We start from the raw sequence: 26,152 nt of genomic DNA on the forward strand, positions 1-26,152 counted from the left end.
TTTCACGTCTTGGCTGATCCTATAAGTGTTTCGGCCAGGTGAAAGATGTTATTCGACATTGTACAAATTGGCAAATCCATTAAAATGTGCAGTCAAGTAATCTTGTAAAATGTTTGCCAAAACTCATTATAAATATTCTCATTAACATAATGATGCATAAAAATTTATGTGCATGATTATATCAAATCCCTTTTAAACAAAGATCAGGGCAGGGTTATATTTCCTTGTAACTTACTCTGTGATTCAGTCAAAAGTAGAGAAGCCATGTAGAATATCCCATACTATCTGTAATTTACAGGCCAAGTATAGGGGAAAATGTATTACTAGCTGTAAACTAGATTCTGAAATGTTTTGATGTTTGACTGATTATGATAGATCTTATGTTGAAGGTTACTAATATCATGAATATCACAGTCTAACTACATTTAAAACAAAAAGTAAAATATCAATGATTCATGAAGATAAGGTCAAGGTCAGAAGAACTCTATCAGACAGACATGAACACCATACAGCTATTCTTTACACAAAATATAGTTGACTTACTACTTACATCTGAGGAGAGATGGGCCTTAGAACATTAGTCAAGTGTTAGGTGAATCTTATGTCTTACAGACATGCATACTTTGCAATGAGTCTAAATACCAAATAAAGTTGTCCCATTATAAATCATGTGACCAAAAAACTTCAGCTTTTTAAAAATGCTATTGAACAATGAATATCAGATTAAGGTCAATGGACATAAGCCAGATATATTCCTCAGATAATTATGTATATGCATAGCAAATATGGCTGTCCACCATCTGAAACATGAACCTGTATATAAAGAGCAAAGGACAACATTGTCATAATAGCTGGATTGACATCCTTATGTCTTATATTTAGTGACATTCTTTGCATAAGAGACAAAAAAGGATTAGGATATCAGGGGGGTAGCCAAAAACCATAATCCAATGAAGAATAGAAAACATTATGGTCAAAACAAATAAAGACAAGCAACAGTCTGTGTCATCAAAATAACACACAAAATTTAAAAATTAATAAATGCAAACCCCACAAAAACTCAGGATGATCTCAAATGTTTAAAAGAGTGGTAAATAGTTCCTGTTCAACTTAATTCACCCCTTATGTTGCTTATGTCATGTAAATAGCTTACTGTAACTGTCAAACTGTCACACTGGTATATATGTGCATTGTCATGTGGACTTGTAGGAATGTCTACAATATACTTTTGTGGACTACCCCTTTCTCAATAAATCATATATTTCTGTGGCATTCCACTTAAAAGGTCCAAAACATTTAATAACTATAATAAAATATAACTAGAGGCTCTAAAGAGCCTGTGTCGCTCACCTTGGTCTATGTGAATATTAAACAAAGGAGGCAGATGGATTCATGACAAAATTGTGTTTTGGTGATGGTGATGTGTTTGTACATCTTACTTTACTGAACATTCTTGTTGTTTACAATTATCTCTATCTATAATGAACTTGGACCAGTAGTTTCAGTGGAAAATGTTAGTAAAAATTTACAAATTTTATGAAAATTGTTTAAAATTGACTATAAAGGGCAATAACTCCTTAGGGGGTCAATTGACCATTTTAGTCATGTTGCCTTATTTTTAGTTCTTACTTTGCTGTACATTATTGCTGTTTACAGTTTATCTCTATCTATAATAATATTCAAGATAATAACAAAAACGGCAAAATTTCCTTAAAATTACCAATTCAGGGGCAGCAACCTACAATGGGTTGTACGATCCATCTGAAAATTTCAGGGCAGATTGATCTTGACCTGATTTACATTTTAACCCCAGTCAGATTTGCTCTAAAAGCTTTGGTTTCAGAGTTATAAGCCAAAAACTGCATTTTTCCCCTATGTTCTATTTTTAGCCATGGTAGCCATCTTGGTTGGATGGTCGGGTCACCAGACACATTATTAAACTACATATCCCAAAGATGATTATGGCAAAGTTTGGATTAATTTGGCCCAGTTGTTTCAGATAACTTAAGATGTACGAAAAATGGTTAAAAATTGACAATAAAGGACAATAACTCCTAAAGGGGTCAACTGACCATTTTGGTCATGTTGACTTATTTTTAGATCTTACTTTGCTGAACATTATTGCTGTTTACAGTGTATCTCTATCTATAATAATATTCAAGATAATAGCCAAAAAACAGTATAATTTCCTTAAAATTGCCAATTCAAGGGCAGCAACCCAACAACCGGTTGTCCTATTCATCTGAAAATTTCAGGGCAGATAGATCTTTACCTGATAAACAATTTTACCCCCATGTCATATTTGCTCTAAATGCTTTGGTTTCAGAGTTATAAGCCAAAATCTACATTTTACCCCTATGATCTATTTTTAGCCATGGTGGCCATCTTGGTTGGTTGGCCGGGTCACGCCACATATTTTTTAAACTAGATACCCCAATGATGATTGTGGCCAAATTTGGTTCAATTTGGCCCAGTAGTTTCAGAGGAGAAGATTTTTGTAAAAGCTACTGACGGACGACGACGACGGACGACAGACGACGGACGCCAAGTGATGAGAAAAGCTCACTTGGCCCTTCGGGCCAGGTGAGCTAAAAACTATAGAAACAGATATGTAAGGTTTTGACAGCATGAAATGCTTTTGTTTTTAACATTTTGCTTAATAATAGTTCCCATAAACAGGAATTATCTCAACTTTTTTCTTATGTTATGTTCAACACAATGTTCAAAGAGAAAGAATTTCAATATAAAAAAAAACCACTTAAAAATAACATTCATGTTTAAATGGTTTAATAACAGTATGTAATATTTATTACAGAAAAGTGAACTTTACACTGCAAAACTTTAAAACTATATAAAAAGAGACAAATTTTACACTATATAAGTCTCTGATATACATACATTGTGTACATATATGCTATTTGCAGTCAAACATTATCATAAAAGAAATGCTACCACTTTTAGAATTTATTGGAACATAAATACTCTATATTAAGTAGGCCTTTAGCATGACCGGTCCTTTCCCCCAAACGTACTTGACACTATCTAAAGTCGTTAGGTTTATTGGCGTTCAAGCCATTTATAATCCTGACTAACATTGACCTAAATTTTGGTCAACTTATGCCGTAGTGGAATGAGATTATTATATATTGGATAAGAAATGTTATTGTATTCCTATCTAAAGTTTTCTTTACAAGTTTTAAAGTTCAGTTCAAAATGAATGATATCTATATTATGTGAACCACCTTATGTAAATAAACATAGGAAGGGAGGTAACCCTGGCTTTACTGTATGACAGGAAAGATGTTGATACTGAGTAGGAGATGATCTCTATAAAGTATCAAGACGTCTTGGTTATAAATTTGGGAGATCAATTATACTTGAATACTGTTAACCAACAAAAAATAATTACAAAAGTTGCCTATACATGTCTGCACAATACTCCAAAACTTTTTAAATTTGTAACCCCAAATATAGCAAATTAAAAACAAATTGGCCATTAAAAGTACTCTTTGAGTTTGTTCAGTTAGGTTAAAAAATCATATATATATACATACAATAAAAGCTAGCCTTCTTATTACTTTTTTCTATAGAGATTTTATCAATATTTTTATTCTTTTATATAAAATTATGGGTTTTTTGTGATTATTTTTAGTGCAAAAGTGATAGTAAAATAAATACACTGTTTGAAAATTAAAGATGACAATTACAACCTTGAAACGCAACCACTATTTCTAGATAACATTGAGAATGGAAGAAGGAAATATGTCTAGGCCACCAATGGGTCTTCAACACAGCACCCATAGACGGGCTTCAGCTGGCCCTTAACAAAATTGTGTACTAATTAAGAGAAAATTGATGTCACACTAAACCCTGAAATAAAAATTAAATACCAAATAAAAAATACCACACAAGACTAACAAAGGCCAGAGGCTCCTGACTTGGGACAAAGACATCACATATTAATTAGACCTTTCTCATATTAAAGAAAAATAAACAGCTGCGACATGAGCGCATGATAAGCCTGTTGTCTTGTGTGCAATAATCATAAAGTTTCAGAGATACAGCGTCACATGTATACAGATTTTTAGATAAATATAACTAAGAAGTGTGTAAAGTTTTCAGTAATAATCATTAACTGTTTTTGAGATACAGCGTGACATGTGAAACCCCCACCCCTTATTTACAAAAAACTCAATATTTCTAAAACAAAATTTTTAATCAAAACCAAAAAGTGTACAGATCTTTTGATTAATACAATAAAGAAGTGTGTAATGTTTTAAGCAATGATCTTAAATCGTTTTTGAGATACGGTGTGACATGTAAAAAAAACCATCCCCCTTTTTAACAAAATACTCAATAACTCAAAAATAAAATTTGGAATCATCACCAAAAATTAAACAGATCTTGAGATTAATATTAGCATAAGGAACAACTATATTAAGTTTCATTAAATTTGGATGAGTCGTTCTCAAGTTACATGTTTACACCAGATAGACAGACGGACGGACAGACGGCCAGACAGACAGACAGTCGGATGCTGGACATTTGTATATCATAATACGTCCCGTCAAAATTTTGACAAGCATTTAAAAATACCACTAAAAAAAGGCCTTAAATATATATGTGTTTTCACTAATCCTCGAAGCCTAAATTTGCAGTGCCTATTCTTAAGATTTTTTAAGCAAACAGTATAAGGGGTTCTTGTTTACCCTAGTTAAACTACCTTCCTATCTACTGACCCAATGTTTTAATTATCAAAGCACACATACAAGGTTTTACTACATGTTTTTAATCTTTTTAAAAAGAAGGCTTTGTAATTGGCTAGTTAATTTTCTGGACAAAAATGCATAGACATGAATTGTTTCAAGTTTGCAGTTTCCTTAGAATAATAACTGGATAAAAAAAAATCTCAAGTGGTGTAACTAATATTTAAAATGTCCTTCTTGGTCAAAATATAAAAACTGAATACAATAAAAACATGCAAACTTATAGGAATGATATAAATATAAATGAAATTGTTTCATCACAGTTGATAGTTTTGTACAAAACAGAATGAAATTCCTTAGTTCCTTTACCTGATGTATGTTTTATATATTTAAGTATTCAGATCATTATCATTGTAAAATAATAAGATGATTTAATTAAGATCATCCAGTACAATCATGACAATCAGATTTAATTAACCTTTAAATGACCTTTAAAATGTCAACAAAAAGTTACATGAGTCATTCATTATGCTGAAATATATATTTTCTATTTATTTTTGCGTCTTAAAAAAAAAACCATCAATCTGGATGACACAAGTAAAACCTGACTTATTCAAATTCAAATCTAATAGAATCATACTACATGTAGTTGCCTTTGTTTTTCAAGTGAACTTAGTACACAAAAGAAAACGTCTGTCCAGGGTCTATTATTTCTCTTACAGTGTTACCTTGTTTTTTAAATCTTTTCTTAGGTTTTTTGATGATCAGAAGAGTTCAACCTTTTCAAATTGATTTTTAAGGTTTGATTTTATGAGGTGAATGATTGAAACATATTTAATCCTGGGTCACACATTCTTTATGTCCCTGTCCCAAGTCAGGAGTCTGTAATGGTGGTTGCTGTTGGTTGCTGTCTGCCATATTTGTTTTTCTTTAATCATTCTAACAAATAAATCAGGTTGTTGGTGTTCTCTTGAATCCTTTCCATTATTTTCATGCTGGCACCTTATGTAGCTTGCTGTTCAGGATTGATTTTGTTTAATGTTGAACTGTATTAAGGTAGACTATTAATGCTTCTATCCTCCTTCTTTTGTCTTTGTGGAATCCTTTAAAGTAATCACCTGAAGTTGTGAGTGTGAACCCCACAGTGGGCTATTTGTGACAAGGTGTGTTCAATCCTGGTCTTAATTGTCAGGGGATGTCAGTTTCCCTGCTATTTAATTATGGTTGTGGTACTCTCTGGGTATTTTCTCCCTTGCTTTATATTGGTCTTCATACAATATTGAGTGTTGAAAGTGGGGTTCAACACCATCAAACAAACAAACCAACAAAGCCAATCTTACAACGTATCCTTATTTTCATAAAGTCTTTGCTCATTGTTGAAGGCCAAAGTTGACCTATAGTTGTTGATTTCTGTGTATTTGGTCTCTTGTGGAGAGTAGTCTCATTGTCAATCATACCACATCTTCTTTTTATATTTTCTTAGTATTTACTAGATATTAGTCTGAAATTGAGATTAGTCAAATAGAAACATATGGTGTTTTTATGTCAAAATTTCAATCGAAAGTACCCCAAATAACCTATATATATTTCAGCCACTGTATCCCTTGTGCTCTCTATAGGTAAATGAGGTCAATAAAGAAAGATTCATTACTACAGGATCTCATCTTAAAACTTCATCACTAACATATGTCAATGATTCTGCCACTGGACATTTAGCTTACAGCCATATGATCAATCATGTTTAATATAAAAAGCTAAAAGTTTTGTCAATTTATTACCTTGATTTACTATGTTGCTCTTTATTTGTTCTAGAACACAATTAAGCTGACCTTTGATTATATAAAACAAGAGCTTCTATGTTTTTTAACCCTATTCTGACCTAATGCATTTACAAGAATTGACAAAATTTTCATTTTTATGTATGATTTACACTTTATTTTACTTTTAATATTAATAAACAATTTATAACATGACTTTTGAACTTGGGGTTAAGAGAAACAACATACTTAATAACATAAATATAATCTAATTTTTTTTTCATTTATATTCATGTTATTCTCTAAAAATAGAGAGAAAAACAAATTCTATTGTCATAATTGAGGACATTTGTGATAATTTAACAACCAGGTAAGACAACCACAAAGTAAATATCAGAAACTGCTGAAATAATTGAATACATGTACTGAAACTGTTACAAAATTTGTAGTGACATCGAATAATCATCTTATTATCTAAGCCAGTCATTGTCATTTTATGGTACAAAATAAAGATTATTTTCACTCAGTGCATCTTGCCAGAGCATGATTATTTACATGACAATGGTATCAAATGTTACAGTCGGTCAGACAAAAACTAAGTAAAACTTTTAAAAAAATCAATATGGACTTTGTACTTTTCCAAAACTGCTAGTTAATTGATTTTTCATAGAGTATACTGTATATTGTGAGTGCATTTATACTGACAATCATGAAATCATAGCTGTATCCCAGGTGCCCAAAAATGTCTTGTACAATCTGGTTTCTGAAGGGATATACTCTCATACTTACAAATCCAATACCTCTCATAATGAGACAATAATTTTTTACTATACATGTATGGAAAAGAAATTGTCGCAATCGATCTTTCATCCAATAACATTTCTAAATTACATACAATTAAACCCTAAATGAGAAAAAAACTTTATTTAATCTAAATAATTGAAAAGATTTTGTTTGTTATTTGAAGGTGCCTACAGAGACATATGAATAACAAACATAAATATTTTGGAAAAAAATCTGCAACTGAAACCAAAACTCATATCTAGCAATTACAAATATACAACTAGATATGTTATTCAAATGTATAGATATGGTTGATACCCTGAAAAAATAATAACAACCTTAACAGTATCCATAAGTAATACTGTCTTAATTTCGTCTCTTTGACCTTGTCTGTAAATAAGGTCAAGATATATAACCTGTTTGCACTGATGCACATTTAGCCATATACAATCAATCAATCAATGTGAATCTAAGATCAGAATAGAAATTTCAGATTTGTTTATTTCCTTGATTGTTGAAGCTTTTAGAATTTGATATTGAGCCTGGGCTCTGAGTAATTAAACGAGTGAAAAGTTTGAGCTTGGAATTCTAAATCTATTTTGAATGCTTTATTTGTATAATAACTGTCCAAAAAAAAATTGACCTTCAGTCCTGGTACCAAAACAAAAACAAATCAATAATCTTGGCAACATATTGAATTCAAAAGCACTTGTATACAGTACCAAACAAAACAAGGTTCTTTCAATTTTAAATAAATGGTTTTAAAACAAAATGAAATAATTCTTATCTACCTGCCTTTATATTAAGATCCTAGTCAAGTTAGTATATATACATATAAGTAAATGTAAATAGAATCATAAATCTTAAATATAAAAGATTAAACATAGTGCAGATGAATTAGTCACTAAAAAAATGGCAACAATTTGTATGGCACCTGAATAAGTAATTATCTAAAATCTGTTTAAAATGATGAAGTACATATGTAAGTCACCAGAGTTAATTAATTAAACAACATTTCATAACCATTTAAACAAGGATATAAATGTATATAGATTAGTAATGTTTGTTTTGGTATGGAAAATGTATATGGAAAATGTGCATGCTATATCAACATGATATGGAAAAGCTTTCAAATTTAAATGAATTAAAAAGTTTTAAATCAAAATTGTCAAACCTATAAAATGATCATATCCATGTCTACGATTTAGTTTTAACTTAAGAGGCTCTAAAGGATCTGTGTCACTCACCTGCATCTTCAACAATGGCAACCTTTTTTTTTATAAAAGTCATCATAAAAGGACAATAACTTCAATAAGGAGTCATTTAATGATTTCAGCCAATGACTTATATGTAGATCTTGTATTGCTCATCATTTTTCTTAATAAAAGTTTCTTTATAACTATTATAATTTTCAAAATATTGTATAGCGCGTTATTTTCGCTGGTGTAAAATTTCATGATTTTCATTGAATAAGGTATACGAAATATTTTGGCCGTTACTATTTGTGGATTCTAAACTTTTAATAATACCTTTGCATGTGCACTTTTAAATTGGCGGAATTTATTTTGGCGATTTTGTTCTATCCGCGAAAATAAGCGAAAATTAACAACCCGCGAAAATAACCTGCTATACGGTAATAGACAAGAAAGATACGAAAAAAGATAAAATATATAAAATTAAGGGCAATAACTCCTATAAGAAAACTTCTGATAGTTTTGACTCAAATGAACAGCAGGTAGATCTCATTTTATTTTGCAATACATTTTTAATTTTTTTGTGTGATTTGTAACAAGATTTTCATAAGTGGAATAGCAAAATCTAACTGTTCCACAATCAGTGTATGTATTATGACACTATTGTCTTTGCAATATTCATGTACATGTATCTCAATCTATAGGGGTTTTTATTTGAAAAATTTTGTTTGTTTTTTATTAAAAGAGCATTATCTAATTCTTCAATTTATGACTTCTAGCAGGGGCGGATTTAGGCAGGGGCGTGGCGGGCGTGTGCCCCCCTAAAATTTGCAAAGCATGGGTTGACTTCAACATATTTAATTATTAGAAGAGACCATTCAATCTTTTTTAACATTCAAAGTATATAAAACAGTCAGTTTAACAGAATCAACGTGATTACTAATCAAATGACCTACGCTTTATTAAAGTTCTATAAATAACTTCAAAGGAAGGTGTCAAACGCGGAGCTGCGTTTGATGACAAATATAATAGGTTTTTAGCAGTTAAAGTAAAATCAAATGTTACATTGTATTTGCAGTTTTTATAATAAACTTGTTTGATAATCGAAGTTCCAAAACATCCCTTACTCACTTTCACAATTTCATCATGACACGGTCAAGAAAACAGTGAGATTCTTTTATAATATCCGTAATGAAAGATAGAAATACTGTTTCAAGCGAAAGGTTAGTTTATTAATTTCTTTCTCTGTGTCTATATATATTATTTATTTCTCACTTGCAACCTAAATATTTAGCTGAATTCTGTACCGTATTACTGTATGCTTGGGATCCCAAGAAAATAAATATAACTGCGTAAATGCATCTCATTCTGATTTTAGTTGTTTGTGGCGAACACAGTGAAGTCTGGCACGACCTCCGAAAATCAAAAAAGTAAAAAACAGATAGTAAAAGGACAATTAAAAATCGCTGATAAAAGTAGAAATTTTCGTTTGAAAAATATATTGGTCAGGTGAGCAATTGTGATCTGTCTCGTCTCACTTTCCGTTCGTCTGTCCGCCCGTCTATCTGTAGATTGTTGTCAGGTGTGGATTAAAGGCAGTTTCAGCTTGAAACTTTAATTTCTCGCTAATTTTACCACACAATAGTTCGAGTTATCTACATTTCACCCCTTTAGAAGAATATTTCAATAGTTTTACCTAAAGAAACCTAAAAAAAATTTTCGCCTCGCTCCGCTCGGCGAAAATAAAACTTTGCGCCCCCCCTAACTCGAAATCCTGGATCCGCCCCTGTCTAGTGGATGAGCAGTATTTTTGGTGGTTATTCTTATCCCTTTATATATATTTTCAAATTGACTCCTTGCACCTGCAAAGTTATTTTACTGCAGCAATCATAAAGTTTATATGTTTAGTTAGTCTGTTAGTGAATCTAAGTGAACACTGTCCTGCATAGCATATATTGGGAAATTTGGGCAAAAGTTTTTTTTATCAACTGTTTAAGTTGTTAATGAAAGCACTTATGAAAATAATAAACAGCTGTGCCAAAAGTACATGATAGGCAAGTTTAGTGCATATTGGAATTGTTGCATAAATAAAATAGAACATTTAAGAGGCATTACATTTTTTTTTAAAAAGTATCCTTAATTAAAATGAGTCCGAGAAAAAATTGCACCACAACAACTCAAAACACACAAAGACATCTAAGAGGTCAAACATTAATTATGATAGGTAAATCAAAGAGTTTTATTTGGCCTCTTAAATATTATATCATTCTTTATAAAGTATCATTGTGTATAATAAACTTACCTTTTCATGAAGTTGATAGAATTCATTATATCTTCTGAAGATGAACCATGACTTATTGTCAGCATTGACCACTACTTTGTACACCTGCAGAGGAAGAACATACTTAATGATTCCCATTAAATTGGACTGGATGATATTCTTCTTGACCGATGATTTACATTTGACACTAAGCTCTAATGATACTGATATGTTAGGTTCTTCCATAGTTTATAGTATCAAATAGTACTAATACTGTGACTAGTCATTACTAATAAACCAATGTCTTTACAATGATAAGATATAGCATGTATTTCTATTTCATTCTGCAGGTCCAAAAAGAAATACAAAGAAGGGTTGTATAATTCAGTTCTAAATCACTGAAATCATTTATCCACTCATCAGTTCATATCTTGTGGAACCTGTTTATCACACCAGATCACACACTTCCTAATGGTAAGTCACACTTGTTCACACTAGAGATAAAAATGTTAAATATACTCTGCTTTCAGAAAAAAAAATAGAATTTGAATAGTAGTCCTACACTAAAACAGATCTAATGTTTCCACATGAACATACAGATTTTCAGGATTGCATTTCTGATAAGCTATAGTTCCCTTAGCTTAATATATCAACTTATTAGACCGTGGCCTATATAAACCAGCTGGTACAACTATTACAATAGACTGACTATAAACAACTGAATGTCAAGCTATTTAATCTCTCTCCTCCCTGTCAACTCAATGGATAGTTCTTACTGACCACACAGGGGTGTTTATCAGTCAACTCTACAGGTAAAACTTTAGTTACCTAATTAAGGTAACCTTGACAGACAGTGCTTCAACCAGTGTTAACATTTTTAATTAAAAGTTGACGTATTGTTGAGTGAATTACTGACAGATATGAATTTTTACCCAAATATAATGTGATTTGTCATATTTAAAGACTATGTTTATTTAATTGAACAATACAATTATTTTGTTACCTAAAAAAAAAAAAAAATAAAAACTGCTTTTTATTATTGTTGTTTAAATGTCTTCAATCAGCTCTGCATAAATCAAGGCAGTACTAATAAATTATATTTAAGAAATATTTGTTTCACCTTTTTTCAACAAGCGTGGGCATCATGTTTGTCAAAAATTCTTCTTGTAAAAATATTGAAAAATAAAATGTTCAATTGAGCCTAGATCATGACATCGAAGCATTATTTAGTTTATATAAATATCTGACCTTTTGCATTAAACCAATATGGAAAGCCACTGTTTTTCCTAAATAACCAAATGCTTCATGTTTTAAAATTGTACTAAGACAAATAAGACTGTCATAAATAGACTTATTTTATAAACTGTTTTATTGAATTTTATTTCAAGCGACTCCCACATGTAATTCTATTTTGGTCTCAAGCGTCATTCAAATACAACTTGCATGGCAAATTCCATCGTGAAGTCAAAATTTGTTTCACATTTTTTATTGAGAGGTTTTTATATTGCTTACTATATGATATGGGTATTGCTCATTGATGAAGACTGTATGGTAATCTATATGATATGGGTATTGCTCATTGATGAAGACTGTATGGTAATCTATATGATATGGGTATTGCTCATTGATGAAGACTGTATGGTAATCTATATGATATGGGTATTGCTCATTGATGAAGATTGTATGGTAATCTATATGATATGGGTATTGCTCATTGATGAAGATTGTATGTAATCTATATGATATGGGTATTGCTCATTGATGAAGACTGTATGGTAATCTATATGATATGGGTATTGCTCATTGATGAAGATTGTATGTAATCTATATGATATGGGTATTGCTCATTGATGAAGATTGTATGGTAATCTATATGATATGGGTATTGCTCATTGATGAAGACTGTATGGTAATCTATATGATATGGGTATTGCTCATTGATGAAGATTGTATGGTAATCTATATTTGTCAATATCTTTGTTTTTAGATCACTCTGGTGGAAAGATGAAAAATAGAATTGGTGGAAATCATATGTACCATTAATCATCTTATTACTATACTATATATAAAAATATTAATTTTCGCGAATCATTTAGGTCACGGAAATTCCAAAATATGGCATCAGTAAGGAGAGTTGTACAAATAATTTGAAAACTCAGAACTCCCATCCAAATTATCTTTAGCTAAAAGTATTCATCTTTTTCTATTTAATATGTACTAACAATATTCCATATTTCTATAATTTCGATTAAAATGTCATGAATGTGCCAAAATCTGAGTTAAAATAGAATGCCCCAAATAAACATTCCCTGATTGGTTGAAGTACTGTGGCGTCGATGATAAGCATAGCAAGCCTCAATGTAAAGCAAACGCTTCACAGGAATAAGGAGAGTTTTACAAATATAGTGAATAAATAGACACTCAATCCAATTTATGTATTGCTGAAAATAATCAAGTGTTCATTTAATTCTGTTTTGATTCTGCTAACAACGTTCCATATTTTCTATAATTACGATTAAAATATGTGAAACTCCGCAATAAACATGATAAAAATAGATGGCCTCAATGGTAAAAGCAACGCTAAAAATTTCCGTTAATATGTTAACATCTTGAACTTCGACCCTGGATTCAAAGGGGTTAATAAACCGATTGACAAATAGAGATCTCCTTGCTCTCAAAAGTAATCCTTAGTGAAGTATACAGGCAACTTCTTTTATTCTTATTTATAAGTTAAAAACTGAACATAGAAAATGATAGTGGGAATGGGGCATCTGTGTACTATGGACACATTCTTGTTTTATCTTCTATTTATTTGGCCAAAAAGTAAAAGATTGATAAAAATAATTTTTTAAAGGGGATTAATTTGTATATGAAAGGAGCCAAACAACAATTTCTGCCGTCTCTACAAATTTGTAGATCTTGTCCTGCTTATCATTTTTGTAATTTACGTAAAAGTTGTCTTTATCTATTACAGTGAAAAACAATATGTTGGGGCAAAAACACTTGAAAGAAGTCATCCCAAGATTTCTGCATTGACTAATATGTTAATTTTTTTTCTTTTATAGAGCTTCAAGCTAAGTTAAAAGGCAAAACTTAAGCAGGTAAAACTCAGTACTGAAGAACAATAATAACTTCAATGAGTTTTGGGTGTTAATCGACAGTTGACAATTATAAGAAAATTCTGAATATTTCTGTCCCATAAAATTTTCTCTATTAACAGCATTTTCAAGATAATAGACAAAACTTTTTTAGTAAAGGGACATATTTTTAAACTAGATACTCCATTGATGATTGTGGCCAAGTCTGGTTTGATTCGGTTCAGTTGTTTCGGGTACTACGATCTTTGTAAAAAATGATAGGAAACAAGGACATACACCAACATGCAACATAAGCTCATAAGCAGCATGATTCCCATTTGGTTGAAACGTATCATTCTAATTTTCATAATAAAATAAACTTGTTTCATTAAAACATGATTAAGTACTGGTATTTGTAGAAGAAAGAAGAATAGTCAAGATCTTTTTTTTTTAAGTGCTGAAATTTACACAATCATTTGAGTTATATTGAAATAGATCCACTCGGCTTGAATTGTCTCTGGTCCAGATATGAGGGGGGTAATGATGGGGATACCTTCATGACGAATAACTGTAAATATTCTTGCCAAATGACGTTTATTTCTGGTCCATGACAATAATTTATACACTTTCTTTGAGACGATAAAAAAATCGATTGATTATGACAAATCACCTTAAATTTTTCGTAAAAAAAATTGTAACAATAAATAATTGAGACCTCTGACGAATCACGATAAGGATATTTTGACATATCCCGGTAGCCAAAAATGACCATTTGACGATTGACAGTAAAGCACATTACTGTAACCCTCAGATATGCATAGCATCTTGAAAGGTTTACACTTAAACAGCCTCCCACACCATGCATAATACATCTTATGTGAATGAATATTTAATACCTAGTATGGCCTTGCCATCATGTGAAGGCTACATGGTCACTACTGACCTACATGTCAACAAACTGTTTAGTAAATTCTATCTTGATATCTACCTGTCAGGAAATAAGTCTTCATTTGAATAAAAGATAGATTGAATTTGTCATTCTTTGAGGTTTTTATGATCTCCCTGTTAACACAAAAAATATTTGTGAGTTAACTGATGATGGGCCTAGTTACATCATCCTACATCATGCACATTACATGAGGGTCTTAGTCTTGTATATCTAATTTCCTACAGGATGACGATGGGCCTATAGTTTATACATAATCCCACCTCATGCACATTACATGATATATTTAATTTCCTACAGGATATTAGGGTATTGCAAAATGATAGATTTTTTTGTAATTTAAATATGGGGTCTATCAGCAATTCAACCTATGTGATTGGAAAGCATGCAAATGTGGAATATTCAATTACTTTTAATGACATCTTAGTGTAAATCATTTACATGTAAAACATGACCTTGAACATTATTGTCAAATATTGATAGCTCTTCCAATATTTAACAAACCATGACAGAATCCTGGACCAAGAATATTTTTTCTATATTACTCAGCTGACTCAATAACTAAGAGAATCTCTAACATGAAAGCTCTACTAGTTTTAAAAATATAATAAGAAAATAAGTAATTCTCTTTATTGAGGGTGTAAAAAAGTAATATCTAATAAGTAATATTTTACCAAAAGCAAAAGCCAATAAAATTATAATTTAGTATTTGTTTTATACTCCATCTTCTTTTTATCCAATCCAAGTAATATTGACAAGTCAATGATCTTTCTTTTAAGTTGTTTTTATTGAATCTTAATGATTTTTTTTTTAATTTAATATTAATGTGTTGTTGTCATGTTAAATGTTTTTATATATAAATCCCCCTTTGGAGCCCTATAATAATTAGAAATAGAAAATCTGCTTGGTATTCATATTTTCCCCTTCATACTTCTTGGTCATATGAAGTGTTATTTTAGTCAAAAGAAAATAAACTATATTCAAAAGCAAGGTCAATATTTACAACTTCGGTCAATGACAAATATGAGAAGTTTTAAAATGCCCCAAGCAGATATATCTATTTATGGTTAAATAAATTTTATATTTAGAATACATTTACAAATTCATATGGTTTTGAAAGTTGATAAAAATCTTCCTTTGCCCTGGGTTCTTATTATAAATAGAAAATAATAATGCTGGTCAACTTTTGGTTGACCCCCTCAGGGACTTCACCAGCCAGTAATGTTCACCTTCAAGAGAAGTAAAGCCTCTTGAGTTTACAATAAACTGATGAGATGTGGACTTCGTTTTTATAAAAGCAATTTTAAATATCAGCATTCAATAAAAAGAAAATAGTCCATGTAGTGGTCTGATAATGGATATGACATTACAGTCTGATATCCAGATAAAATTAAACAAAAAAAAACACACTTTATTAGAGAAGTAACAAGGTCTAAGTTGGTATTTTGGGATTGTTTACATATACGTTTCTAAAGCCTTTAAACGTTAAATTTGTATGCCTATTTAGGTCTGTTTGCATCTTATATACTTGTTGATTACTCAAATTATAGTATGAAAATAAAAGCTATTTGAGTAAATTGTTGACATTTTAATTGAGGAATAATTTTCATAAACAGATTGATTTTAAAGAGCATTAATTTGCATCCCTGCCATATAGTACTTCTTTTTTTTTCTTTTTTTTTTTTTTAGTATTCTTAACATTAAATAATCATTTAATTTTCAAACCTTGTCTAACTGATTACATAGCTGTCTCAAATTTAAATGCCTTGATTAGCCAATAATTATCTAATATAATAAAACCTTCATCACACACCCTTACCAAAAAGGTGAGAACGAAGTCAAATTCATAATACTTTTTGTAAAAGTTTTCAAATAAAACAACAAATTATAACAGTGATAAGATCTATGTATCTCTTCTAAGCACTTTAAGATCAGTGAAGTGGACATTGTTAAGTATGTTATGCTGACAGCAATATTATAGTGCTTAAAATATGTTTGACAAATGGACTTTTAATCCTCATAACTACTGACCTGTGAAACATATGAAGTCATTTTGTTTATTATGTCTTATTTATGATATAATACCAATATCTGAGACTTAACAATTGAAAAAAAGTTTAAAAACTAAGATGAATTATGAAGAATAACAAAACCTAAAACAAAACATGATTCACTCATCAATATGTTTTTGTGTTATATATATGTACCGGTTAAAAGTCCGGTTTATGTATTCAAAAATAATTCTTAGCATGTACTTGTACTTATGCTTCTTATTTACTTAGTAACATACAATATTTATGCTCTTTGGCAAATAAAATTTAAAAGTCTGCACCAAAAACATTTTTAACTACTAGTCAGAAGACCTATATTCTGACATTTTTCTTATTGGTCCAAACAAAGTTTTGTAAAAAATTACTAGTCTGAATGAAATTTTACTAGTCTGGGGCATCGGACTAGTGGCTAACCGTGCAGACTGTAACATTGCATAATACATGTAGTTTTCATTCATTTTGTTTATTTGAATTTTTCTTTTAAATAATGCATAATATGCGGTCATTTATTTCTGATTGACGCTGAAGTCAGAGATTAAATGTTCAGTTTTACAGCTTGACCATTATAAAAAGGATGCAGTACTAGTCCTTTTCATCTGACCTGCTATCGATATAAATCATCTGCAAATTACAAAGAAGAAACAGTTCACAGATTAAGACCTGTTGGTGACCTTCTGCTGTTGTCTGCTCTATGGCCGGGTTGTTGTCTCTTTGACACATTCCCCATTTCCATTCTCAATTTTATATCCAAGAAGAGAGTAATCTGTTATTAAAAATGTGTTATGTTAAAAAAAAAAAAAGAAACAATTTGTATTTTAAAAATATATGTGTGGTTCCAGTAACCCGACCGTCCCTACTTTTTCGGCTTAAAAATAGCCTACCCTAAAGATTTTAGCACTGTAAAAGTCAGAATGTTGCTCCCATAGACTCAATGTAAAAAAAAAAAAACATAAAATAAAAAAAAATCCCTACCTACCTACCCTAATTTTTTTTCAGATGTACCTGGAACCACACATACTTTTTTATTTGGCCTTATACAAGCAGTGTCTGTCAACATGACATATGCTTAGTAGTTTTGAATAAGGATCTAATAACATGTTCAAGACACAAATTGCATAACAAATATAGAAGATGTGGTATGATTGCCAATGAGACAACTATTCACCACAGTCCAGATGATGTGGATGTCAGGAACTACATGTCACTATACAGCCTTCAACAATGAGGAAAAAAAACATTAGGTATTATCAATTCTAAAAGGCACCAACATGAGAAATGTGAAACAACTCGCACAATAAATTCAATGGCCTGATTTATGACAAAACATTACAGGAAAACAAATATGACAGACAGCAACCAGCCAAGACACTTAAAAACTGCTGAAACTCACAAATCTTAATAGATGCATTTATTTTAAGTATCTGTGGCAATTTAGATTCTTGCCTGGGATAAAAAAATATCTAACAATTCTCTCGATAGCTATACTGTGAAGTAAAATATATCTTACAATTGGCAGATAATATAAGCTTGGAGTGTTTCACCTTTATTATTTATTGCCATGAAAAAAGTTCTAAAGTGACAAAAGAGTTCATAAATAACATTTTTCAAGGATAAAATGACAAGAGATGACAACAAGGGTTAAAAAACTTATTATTAATTGCATATAATAAATATGTATTACTTATATAATAAACACATGTCTTAGTATAAGGTTTTATAGCTAATAAAAAAAGACATGAATTGTAAAGTAAACAGCGCTATTGTGAAAGTCTTGTTAAGACACTGAGTGAAGTCGCTCTTGATTTCCTTTAAACATCAAACTTATGAGAGTCATGTTTCCAACTAAACAGATGTGACATATTCTTAAATATGGTAATCACTTCAATAACATCTGAAGGACAGCAGTCAGATAGGAAACCTTCTAAAAATTAATAACTAATTGTTTAGAAAACATTTGAAAGTCTTTCCATTCCAATTTACATATGAGAGAATGAGAAAAAAACAGTTTGTCTGGCTGAAAAGAAGCAATATTAAGTCAATATAAGAATTTAGAATCCGACCTTGACCCCATTTTCTTTTTGGTAGACGAAGGAAATCAATTCAAAAGACCTAAAGGGAGATAACTCTTACAAATAAAATGTTCCCAGCTAATACCAACAACGGCCCTTTTCAGGGCCACCAACATTTTTCAAAAAGAATCTTAGATTTGTTGTACATCGTTTTAAACTAAATCTTGAAATCAAAGCTTGCTCCCACTTCTATTCTCTAGTGTTCATGTATTTTCCCACCATTTACTTGATTTCCCTGATCTGCACCTTTTTTTCTGTTTTACAGGGTCAGTTTTAAAAGCGCTATAAGTGTTTGATATCATATGAAAAAAATCTAAGAGACATCTTGAGAAACCACTTTACACCACAAGAAAAAAAGGCTGTGAAGAAGAACAAAATTATTATAAGAACAAAATCAATCTTTCTTTCCACAGAAAAGTGAAAAGACCTAATTAATAAATTAGAAATTCCAGTTTTTTCTAACCAAAAACAATCTTTGTGAATCTGGAAAATGGATTAAGCTTTTATTATATCTTCTGCACAATAATGTGTCCATTGCACAAGGATGCCCGACTCACACTACCACTATCTGGTACACAATTATCGTCCTTTGATTTTCGTTGTCCACAAATATAATGCCTAGTGTGGACAGTGTGTTACTTGCCAATTTTTTTAAACCCCTTCCAAATTTATTTCTCCATGTTTTATGCCTCAAACTAGCAAGTAGGGGGGTGAAATGACACTGTAAAAAATTTGGGAAATGAATTTTAAAGTAAAGAAGTGATTTGGTCCAGCTGAAAAAGGTTAGAAATTAGCACTTCGGAAGCTGTCAAAATATTTCAAGACCCCCTTCACATAAAATTGTCCATATTTTGAGTTAGGAACCAATGAAGTTTTATATAATTTTGATATAATTTGTCCCAAATGTAGTACAACACACTGTAAAAATATTATTGAGAAAGAGCAGGTGGGTTTTATTTTTATTGTCTATAAGAAATTGACTACGAAATAACTTTGTACTGGAACCCCCCATGTTCAGTGAAAGTGATATTGGGGTGAAAAAAATTTCATTAAAATTCGAAAGATCCTATCATAGGGAATATGTGTACTAAGTTTCAATTTGATTAGACTTCAACTACATCAAAAACTACCTTAACAAAAACCTTGAACCTGAAGCGGGACGGACAGACACACAGACCAGAAAACATAATGCCCCTAGGTTGAGCATAAAAGGAGTTCAGATAAAAAAAATTATGCTTAGATCAACAACTAACTTGAAATTGGACATGAGTTTGTAAGATTTTTGTATAAGCCATTTTGTACTGTGAGGACACACATAAAGGTGAGAACTTTATCTCTATCTCTAAACTACAAGTGTGCTAAGATTGACTATACTTAAGTCTATATTTACCACAAATCTTTTATCGGTTTCCCAGGTTTGATAGTCAGATATGGCAGCACTGGTAGGTTTATTATGTTCTGTTATAGATCCAGCAAGTCCATCCATACTCATTTCTTTGTTTTACCTACAAATCAGTAACCTATACATCATCTGATGTCTAATGGAATAGTTGCACCCTATTTCATGCAATTTAAACCACATTATTGGACATTGATAAAAAAAAAAAAATCCATGATCAGTGTGTGTAATTAAAAGTAAAAATAATATTTCTCTGTGTCACTCTCTTTACAATGTACAACTCAACATTATAATTTCAACATCAGTCCTTTATACATAAGCTTCTCAATGACGGATCCAAAAAGTTTTTCGTACAAATATATTTTATATTTTCCGCCAATGTACATATATGTATATATACCCTGGAATACTAAAACCTGATATTCATTGATTTATTTTTTTAAGTTTATTGAAGTATTAAATGCTATATAGAACTTTACATTTTCAGGTGACATTCCATTTATCCACAGTTGATAATAAGTTTGGTATCACATAAAGGAAGATAACTCTAACTATAAAAAGATAGCTATATAATATTTCACCTACTTTTTTTGTCTGTTTAAGCCACAGTGAAATACTATAAAACTATAAGACTTTTCAATGACTTTTTTTCAGTTTTCAATTTCTGCATTTAAAACAGAAAAGAATCCAGTATACAAATGAAAAATACACAAATATTCACAGTTTAATGGTTGTTATCAATTATTAATACACTTTGTCCAACAGAGTAACCTTTGACCAGATTGCACAACACTGATATGAACAATCAATGATTATTTATCTTACAATGAACTGGATAAAATTAGATCTTTGTAAACAATATTTAAATGTCTGTGTGGGAAGGAGGATGTGCATACTTGGGCAATTGTCTTCCTGGGTGTATGCAAATTTTATTTCCTAATATATGTTTTTATGCCCCCGTTGTAGCAGAGCGGACATTAGAACATTCAGAATTTAAGCAAATAGGTTCCTGTTCTCTGACTAAGGTTGCGCCACCAAATGTTATGAAACTTAAACATTGTTGCTTATTTCCACAAAACACAGATCAAGTTTATATTTGCAAATTGGGTTGTCACTTTTAATGTTCTAGAGTTATGCCCCATAACAAACAAAAAAAATGCTGAATTTACTATTCTAACTTAAGTTTGCCTCAAACAAATTGTATGAATCTTATACACAATGCTTATTACCACAAAACATTTTTTTTATCAAGAATTTATTGTTCTAGAGTTATGCCCCTTTACAAAATAAAAATTGCTTCAAGTATATTTTGTAAAAATCAGGATTTTGACTTGTTTTTTGAGCATGAAAATCAGGACGATATCGCTTAAATCAGGATAGTTGGCAGGTCTAAACAAATTATGATTGGTGGTATTACACCTTGTGCATCTACAGTTGGTTTACAAAACTTGTATTATTTGGAAGAAAACTGTAATATACATCATAAATTCAACAAAGTCTCGTCTTCTTTACTTACCAGCTAACCATTGTTTTTATGTTGAGTCCTAAATATAAAATTTTACTTTAAGTATCACATAAATCTTACATGATCCTAGAAAATGAGGTCAAGGTCAGATAAACCGAAAAGAGAAATACATTTATACCTTGCAATCATTTAATACACCACATATAGTTGATCTATTGCTTATAGTTTCTAAGAAACAAACTCAACCACAAAAAATAAACATTGACCAATGAACCATGAAAATGAGGTCAAGGTCAGATGAACCATGCCAGACAGACATATATACCTTACAATCAATATGTGAATGAAATATAGTTGACCTATTAGTTACAGTATCTAAGAAACAAACTTAACAATAAAAACTTAGCATTGACCAATGCATATGAACCATGAAAATGAGGTCAAGGTCAGATGATACATGCCAGACAGACATATACACCTTACTGCTACAATCCTTCTATACAACAAATATAGTTGACCTATTGCTTGAATTTTTACAAAAGTTTTTGAAAAACAGACTAAAACACAAAAGCATAACACTTAGCATTGAACCATGAAACTGAAATCAATTTCAAATTTAACCTGAGAGACTGACACTTACGTCATGAAATATTTCCATACACCAAACATAGTCGACCTATTGCATATAGTATCAGAGAAAAAAAGACCAAAACTAAAATCCTTTTCCCACTGAACCATAAAAATAAGGTCAAGGTCAGATGACACCTGCTAGTTGGACATGTACACCTTACAATCATTCCAAATACCAAATTTAGTAGACCTATTGCCTATAGTATCTGATATATATGGACTTGACTATGAAATTTTAACCTTGTTCACTGATCCATAAAATGAGGTTGAGGTCAAATGAAAACTATCTGAAGGGCCTGATGACCTTGTCAGGTATGCACATACTAAATATCCTATGGCTCATTATAAGAAAGTAATAAAAATTACAAAAAAATAACTTTCTATTCAAGTAATGAAGTATTCACTGAACCATGCTTGATTGATTGTTAGTGTTTTAACGCCACTCTTAAACGCCGCATTTGGGCTATTCTGAGACAGTCAGCTTTATTGGTAGAGGAGGCTGGAGTAACCGGAGAAACCGATCTTCAAAAGGAAAACTAAGTCCTTATCATTAAATCAATTAAGACATTTTGCAAATACATATTTTTTAATAAATTGAATATTTTAAGCTGGCCTTCGTCGAACATAAAAATTATATATATTTTCGAAATATAATATGAGGAAGGCGCTACCTTAAATGCCAGCTTTATAATGTCCTAGATATTGATTGGTTGTTGGTTGTTTAATGTTCAGTGGCAAATATTTCATGCATGTTCAGAACGAATGTCCAAGGCTACAGTAACGTTTTGTTTATGTCTAAAATAAAATTATAAGTTCAGATGGAAAATGCTATTTTTCTTGAAAAAAAATATTCTGATTCCCAAATTGATGAATAAAAAAGCATAGGACAAAAAAATATTTTGAATCCAGATCTTTGCCAAAAATGATTTTATCTTTCAGATATGCAAATTAAATTTAACTTTTATATATATCTAAAAACATAAAAACTTCCCAAACCGCACATGTCAGTCTGTACACAGTATTTTTTAGGTGATAATAAGACTGTATTTGCCAATTTGTTATGATAAACCTTAATACTAGTGTTAAATTTTGACTAAAAAATTTTAAATGATAGTGCTGAATGGCTTCGGTAAAAAAAAATCTGACTCGAATAAAAACATTTGTATTTCTGATCATCTTCAGTTTGTGAGTTCTACATCAATATCTGACATGTACTATTAAATTCAGAGTCTGTTTTATGTCATTTCTTGCATATATTTTTTTTGTTACATGTACATAATGTAGCTTACTTTTCAAGTTCTTATATGATAGCAAAAAAAAATTGAGAATGGAAATGGGAAATACAAGCATGTTAAAAAAAACACATTTGGTTTCAGACAATAACTTGAGTTAAGTAAATGGATTTCCATGAAATTTTACCAGGAGGTTCATACACAAAACTCAAAAGGAAGATAAGAATTGATTTTGGGGTTATAGTACATTATTGGGGGTATTTTTATTTTTTTATTTTGGGTTTTTCTTCCAAAAATTACCTTATTTACATCAATTATACTCATCTAGTACAGATTTGGCAGGAGATGCACTCAAAATATGGTGTTTTAAACATTTTATCTGTAGTCTGTGCATTTTTCCTATGATGTACATGTACTTCTTGATAATGTTGATGTGAGTATCATGATAAAGAAAATATATTTGGTAACCGTAAGTATATATTCACAATTGACATGCACCAGAGCGAGAAAAGGATCTTCTTTCCCTTTAATTCCAAAAATTGCACATGATTTTTTTTCTCTCACAGAAACACATGAGTTATTTGGTAAATAAAACATTTGTCAATGTTTGAAACTTTCAGTAATAAAAATTCAGTTTAGCTTGTTTGAATGTTTCACTGATTGTGTGAAAATTTTAACAGCAATGTACAAAACACTTGAATAAATTGCATTATCTGCAGAATTATTGATAACTTTCCTCACAATAAATTCACAAGGACATAGAACTAACACATTGTCCATGCTATTCTGATCTGAGTTTTATACATACATATACTGGCATGGCTGTGCTGTTTCAAGTTGTCTTCTTTTTCTGTTTCCTAAGAAGTATTTGTTTAACCTGTTCAGTCACTATAAAGTGTTACAATTCTTATTTAGATGCAACACATAAATGGTGACCAAAAAGGTTCTGCTTTCACACGAGAGGAGCTAGAAAAAAATTAAATGTACACATTTTCAATAGTTATTAGGACTTACTATCAAATGGAATTAAGGAGATATGTACATGTAGTTTGAGACTTCTGCTGAATAGAAATATGTGGGTCTACCTGTGCCTGTTTTCAAATTAGTCCATATTGAAGTTTAAAGGATCCAAAATTAAAAATATGTTTGATTTCAACTGACATAAAAAAAATTGGTGTTATTTATATGCTCAATATACATCTGCGGTCGTATCAGGCTGTGCATGGCAAAGCATTTTAATGCCTTTAGGTTTGTACTTTTTTTTTTTTGGGTCATGAAAATAAATTTGCTAACATGAGAATACCCTAATTTTACCTAAATTGTCAGTTTTTTTTACCAAACTTTTTTTTATGTACCAGACAAAAGTTTATTCTGTGCTTATTTTGTAGACTTCCCTTGTTTACAATAGAGTAATACCAATTTAATTTTGAGTCCATGTAGAGTCATTGAAAAATTAGTTTGAAATAACATCCAAACAATCCATGATCCTGTAATGAGACCAGTACCCAAATTCCATACATCTTTACATGTATGGTTAATTTCAAATCCTTTAAACTGGGATATAAAAAGAGATTTTGTTTTATTTCATGCTGTAACTATTATTTTTGAAAGAAAAGGATGTTCATGGTAACACATTTAATTTGCTCATTTTATTGGAACCCAATTGAACCTTTCCATAGATTCACCTGATAGTTACCTGTCCATTTAAACTGTTTGCAGTTCTATTGTCCCATTGAACAAATACAACAGGTATTGTTCTCTGTATAGTTTATAGTCACTCAGACCTTTAAATTTCTTCTAAGAGAAATCTATCACTTATTAATTAATGTACCAGAGTAAAAAGATGATAACAAGATAATTTCACATGGTGAAACAAAACTTGTAAGTTTTTTGCAGGTATTTTTTGTTGAATAGGTGCAATTTGGTTACTGAGTACAATTTTTGTACTGTGATGTTATATCATAAGTGTGTATTGCTAAATAGGTTGAAATGTGAACCTGATAGTGATATAGTGATAAAATACTTGGTAGAGTGAAAATGTTTTGATCAGGGATAAACTGATGCATAAAATATGCAGGCGACTGCTGCAGCTTGAATTTTAAAGGATGTAGCCCACATGCTTCCAAGTAACATGCCCTATAAACACATCATGGTTTATTCTCATGGGTTATCATAATAACTCCATCTTCCCATAAAATCCAATTTTGGACAATATTGAAGCATACAATATATACAGTAGTCAGTTCTAAATGTACTACTTAGACTCAAGTCTCCTTTTATGATTCAACTTAGAGAGAGAAAACAAAACAGTTTCCATTTCCTGGGACTGTATAAGGTGTGACATAATCAATGAAAAGATGTCTTGAGAGTTTGCCATTTTAATAGAAAGTACAGAATAAGAAGATTGTGAATTATTTGAATGTTTTAACTTTTGTTAAGTTTTGAATTAGTCTGTGGTCTACCAAAGGATCCAAAGGGAGACCCTTTTCTTGGGGGGAAAATGATGATTATATAGGGAATAACTGAATCATGACTGGAGCGCCCCGTCAGCCCCCCCCCCCCCCCCTTTTTATGAAAAATGCTG

General features: G+C 30.8%; 1 protein-coding gene across 3 annotated transcripts in view; it reads right to left on the bottom strand.

The window, feature by feature from the left end:
* The window catches only part of LOC143042652 (serine/threonine-protein kinase Sgk1-like), a 58,735-nt gene that overhangs the window by 31,795 nt on the left and 788 nt on the right, over positions 1-26,152 (bottom strand). Inside the window, exons 1-3 of one of the 3 annotated variants that reach the window (XM_076215078.1) lie at positions 20,827-20,969; positions 20,233-20,347; positions 10,742-10,825 (exon numbers count right to left, since the gene is read on the bottom strand). In XM_076215078.1, coding sequence (XP_076071193.1) covers positions 10,742-10,825; positions 20,233-20,334 — 186 coding nt within the window. In that variant the 5' untranslated portion in view covers positions 20,335-20,347; positions 20,827-20,969. Of the gene's footprint in view, positions 1-10,741; positions 11,447-20,232; positions 20,348-20,826; positions 20,970-26,152 lie in introns of those variants that run through there. The other 2 variants (XM_076215085.1, XM_076215069.1) reach the window with 2 other exon arrangements.

This window comes from Mytilus galloprovincialis, chromosome 1, assembly GCF_965363235.1.
Source record: "Mytilus galloprovincialis chromosome 1, xbMytGall1.hap1.1, whole genome shotgun sequence".
NCBI lineage: Eukaryota > Metazoa > Mollusca > Bivalvia > Mytilida > Mytilidae > Mytilus > Mytilus galloprovincialis.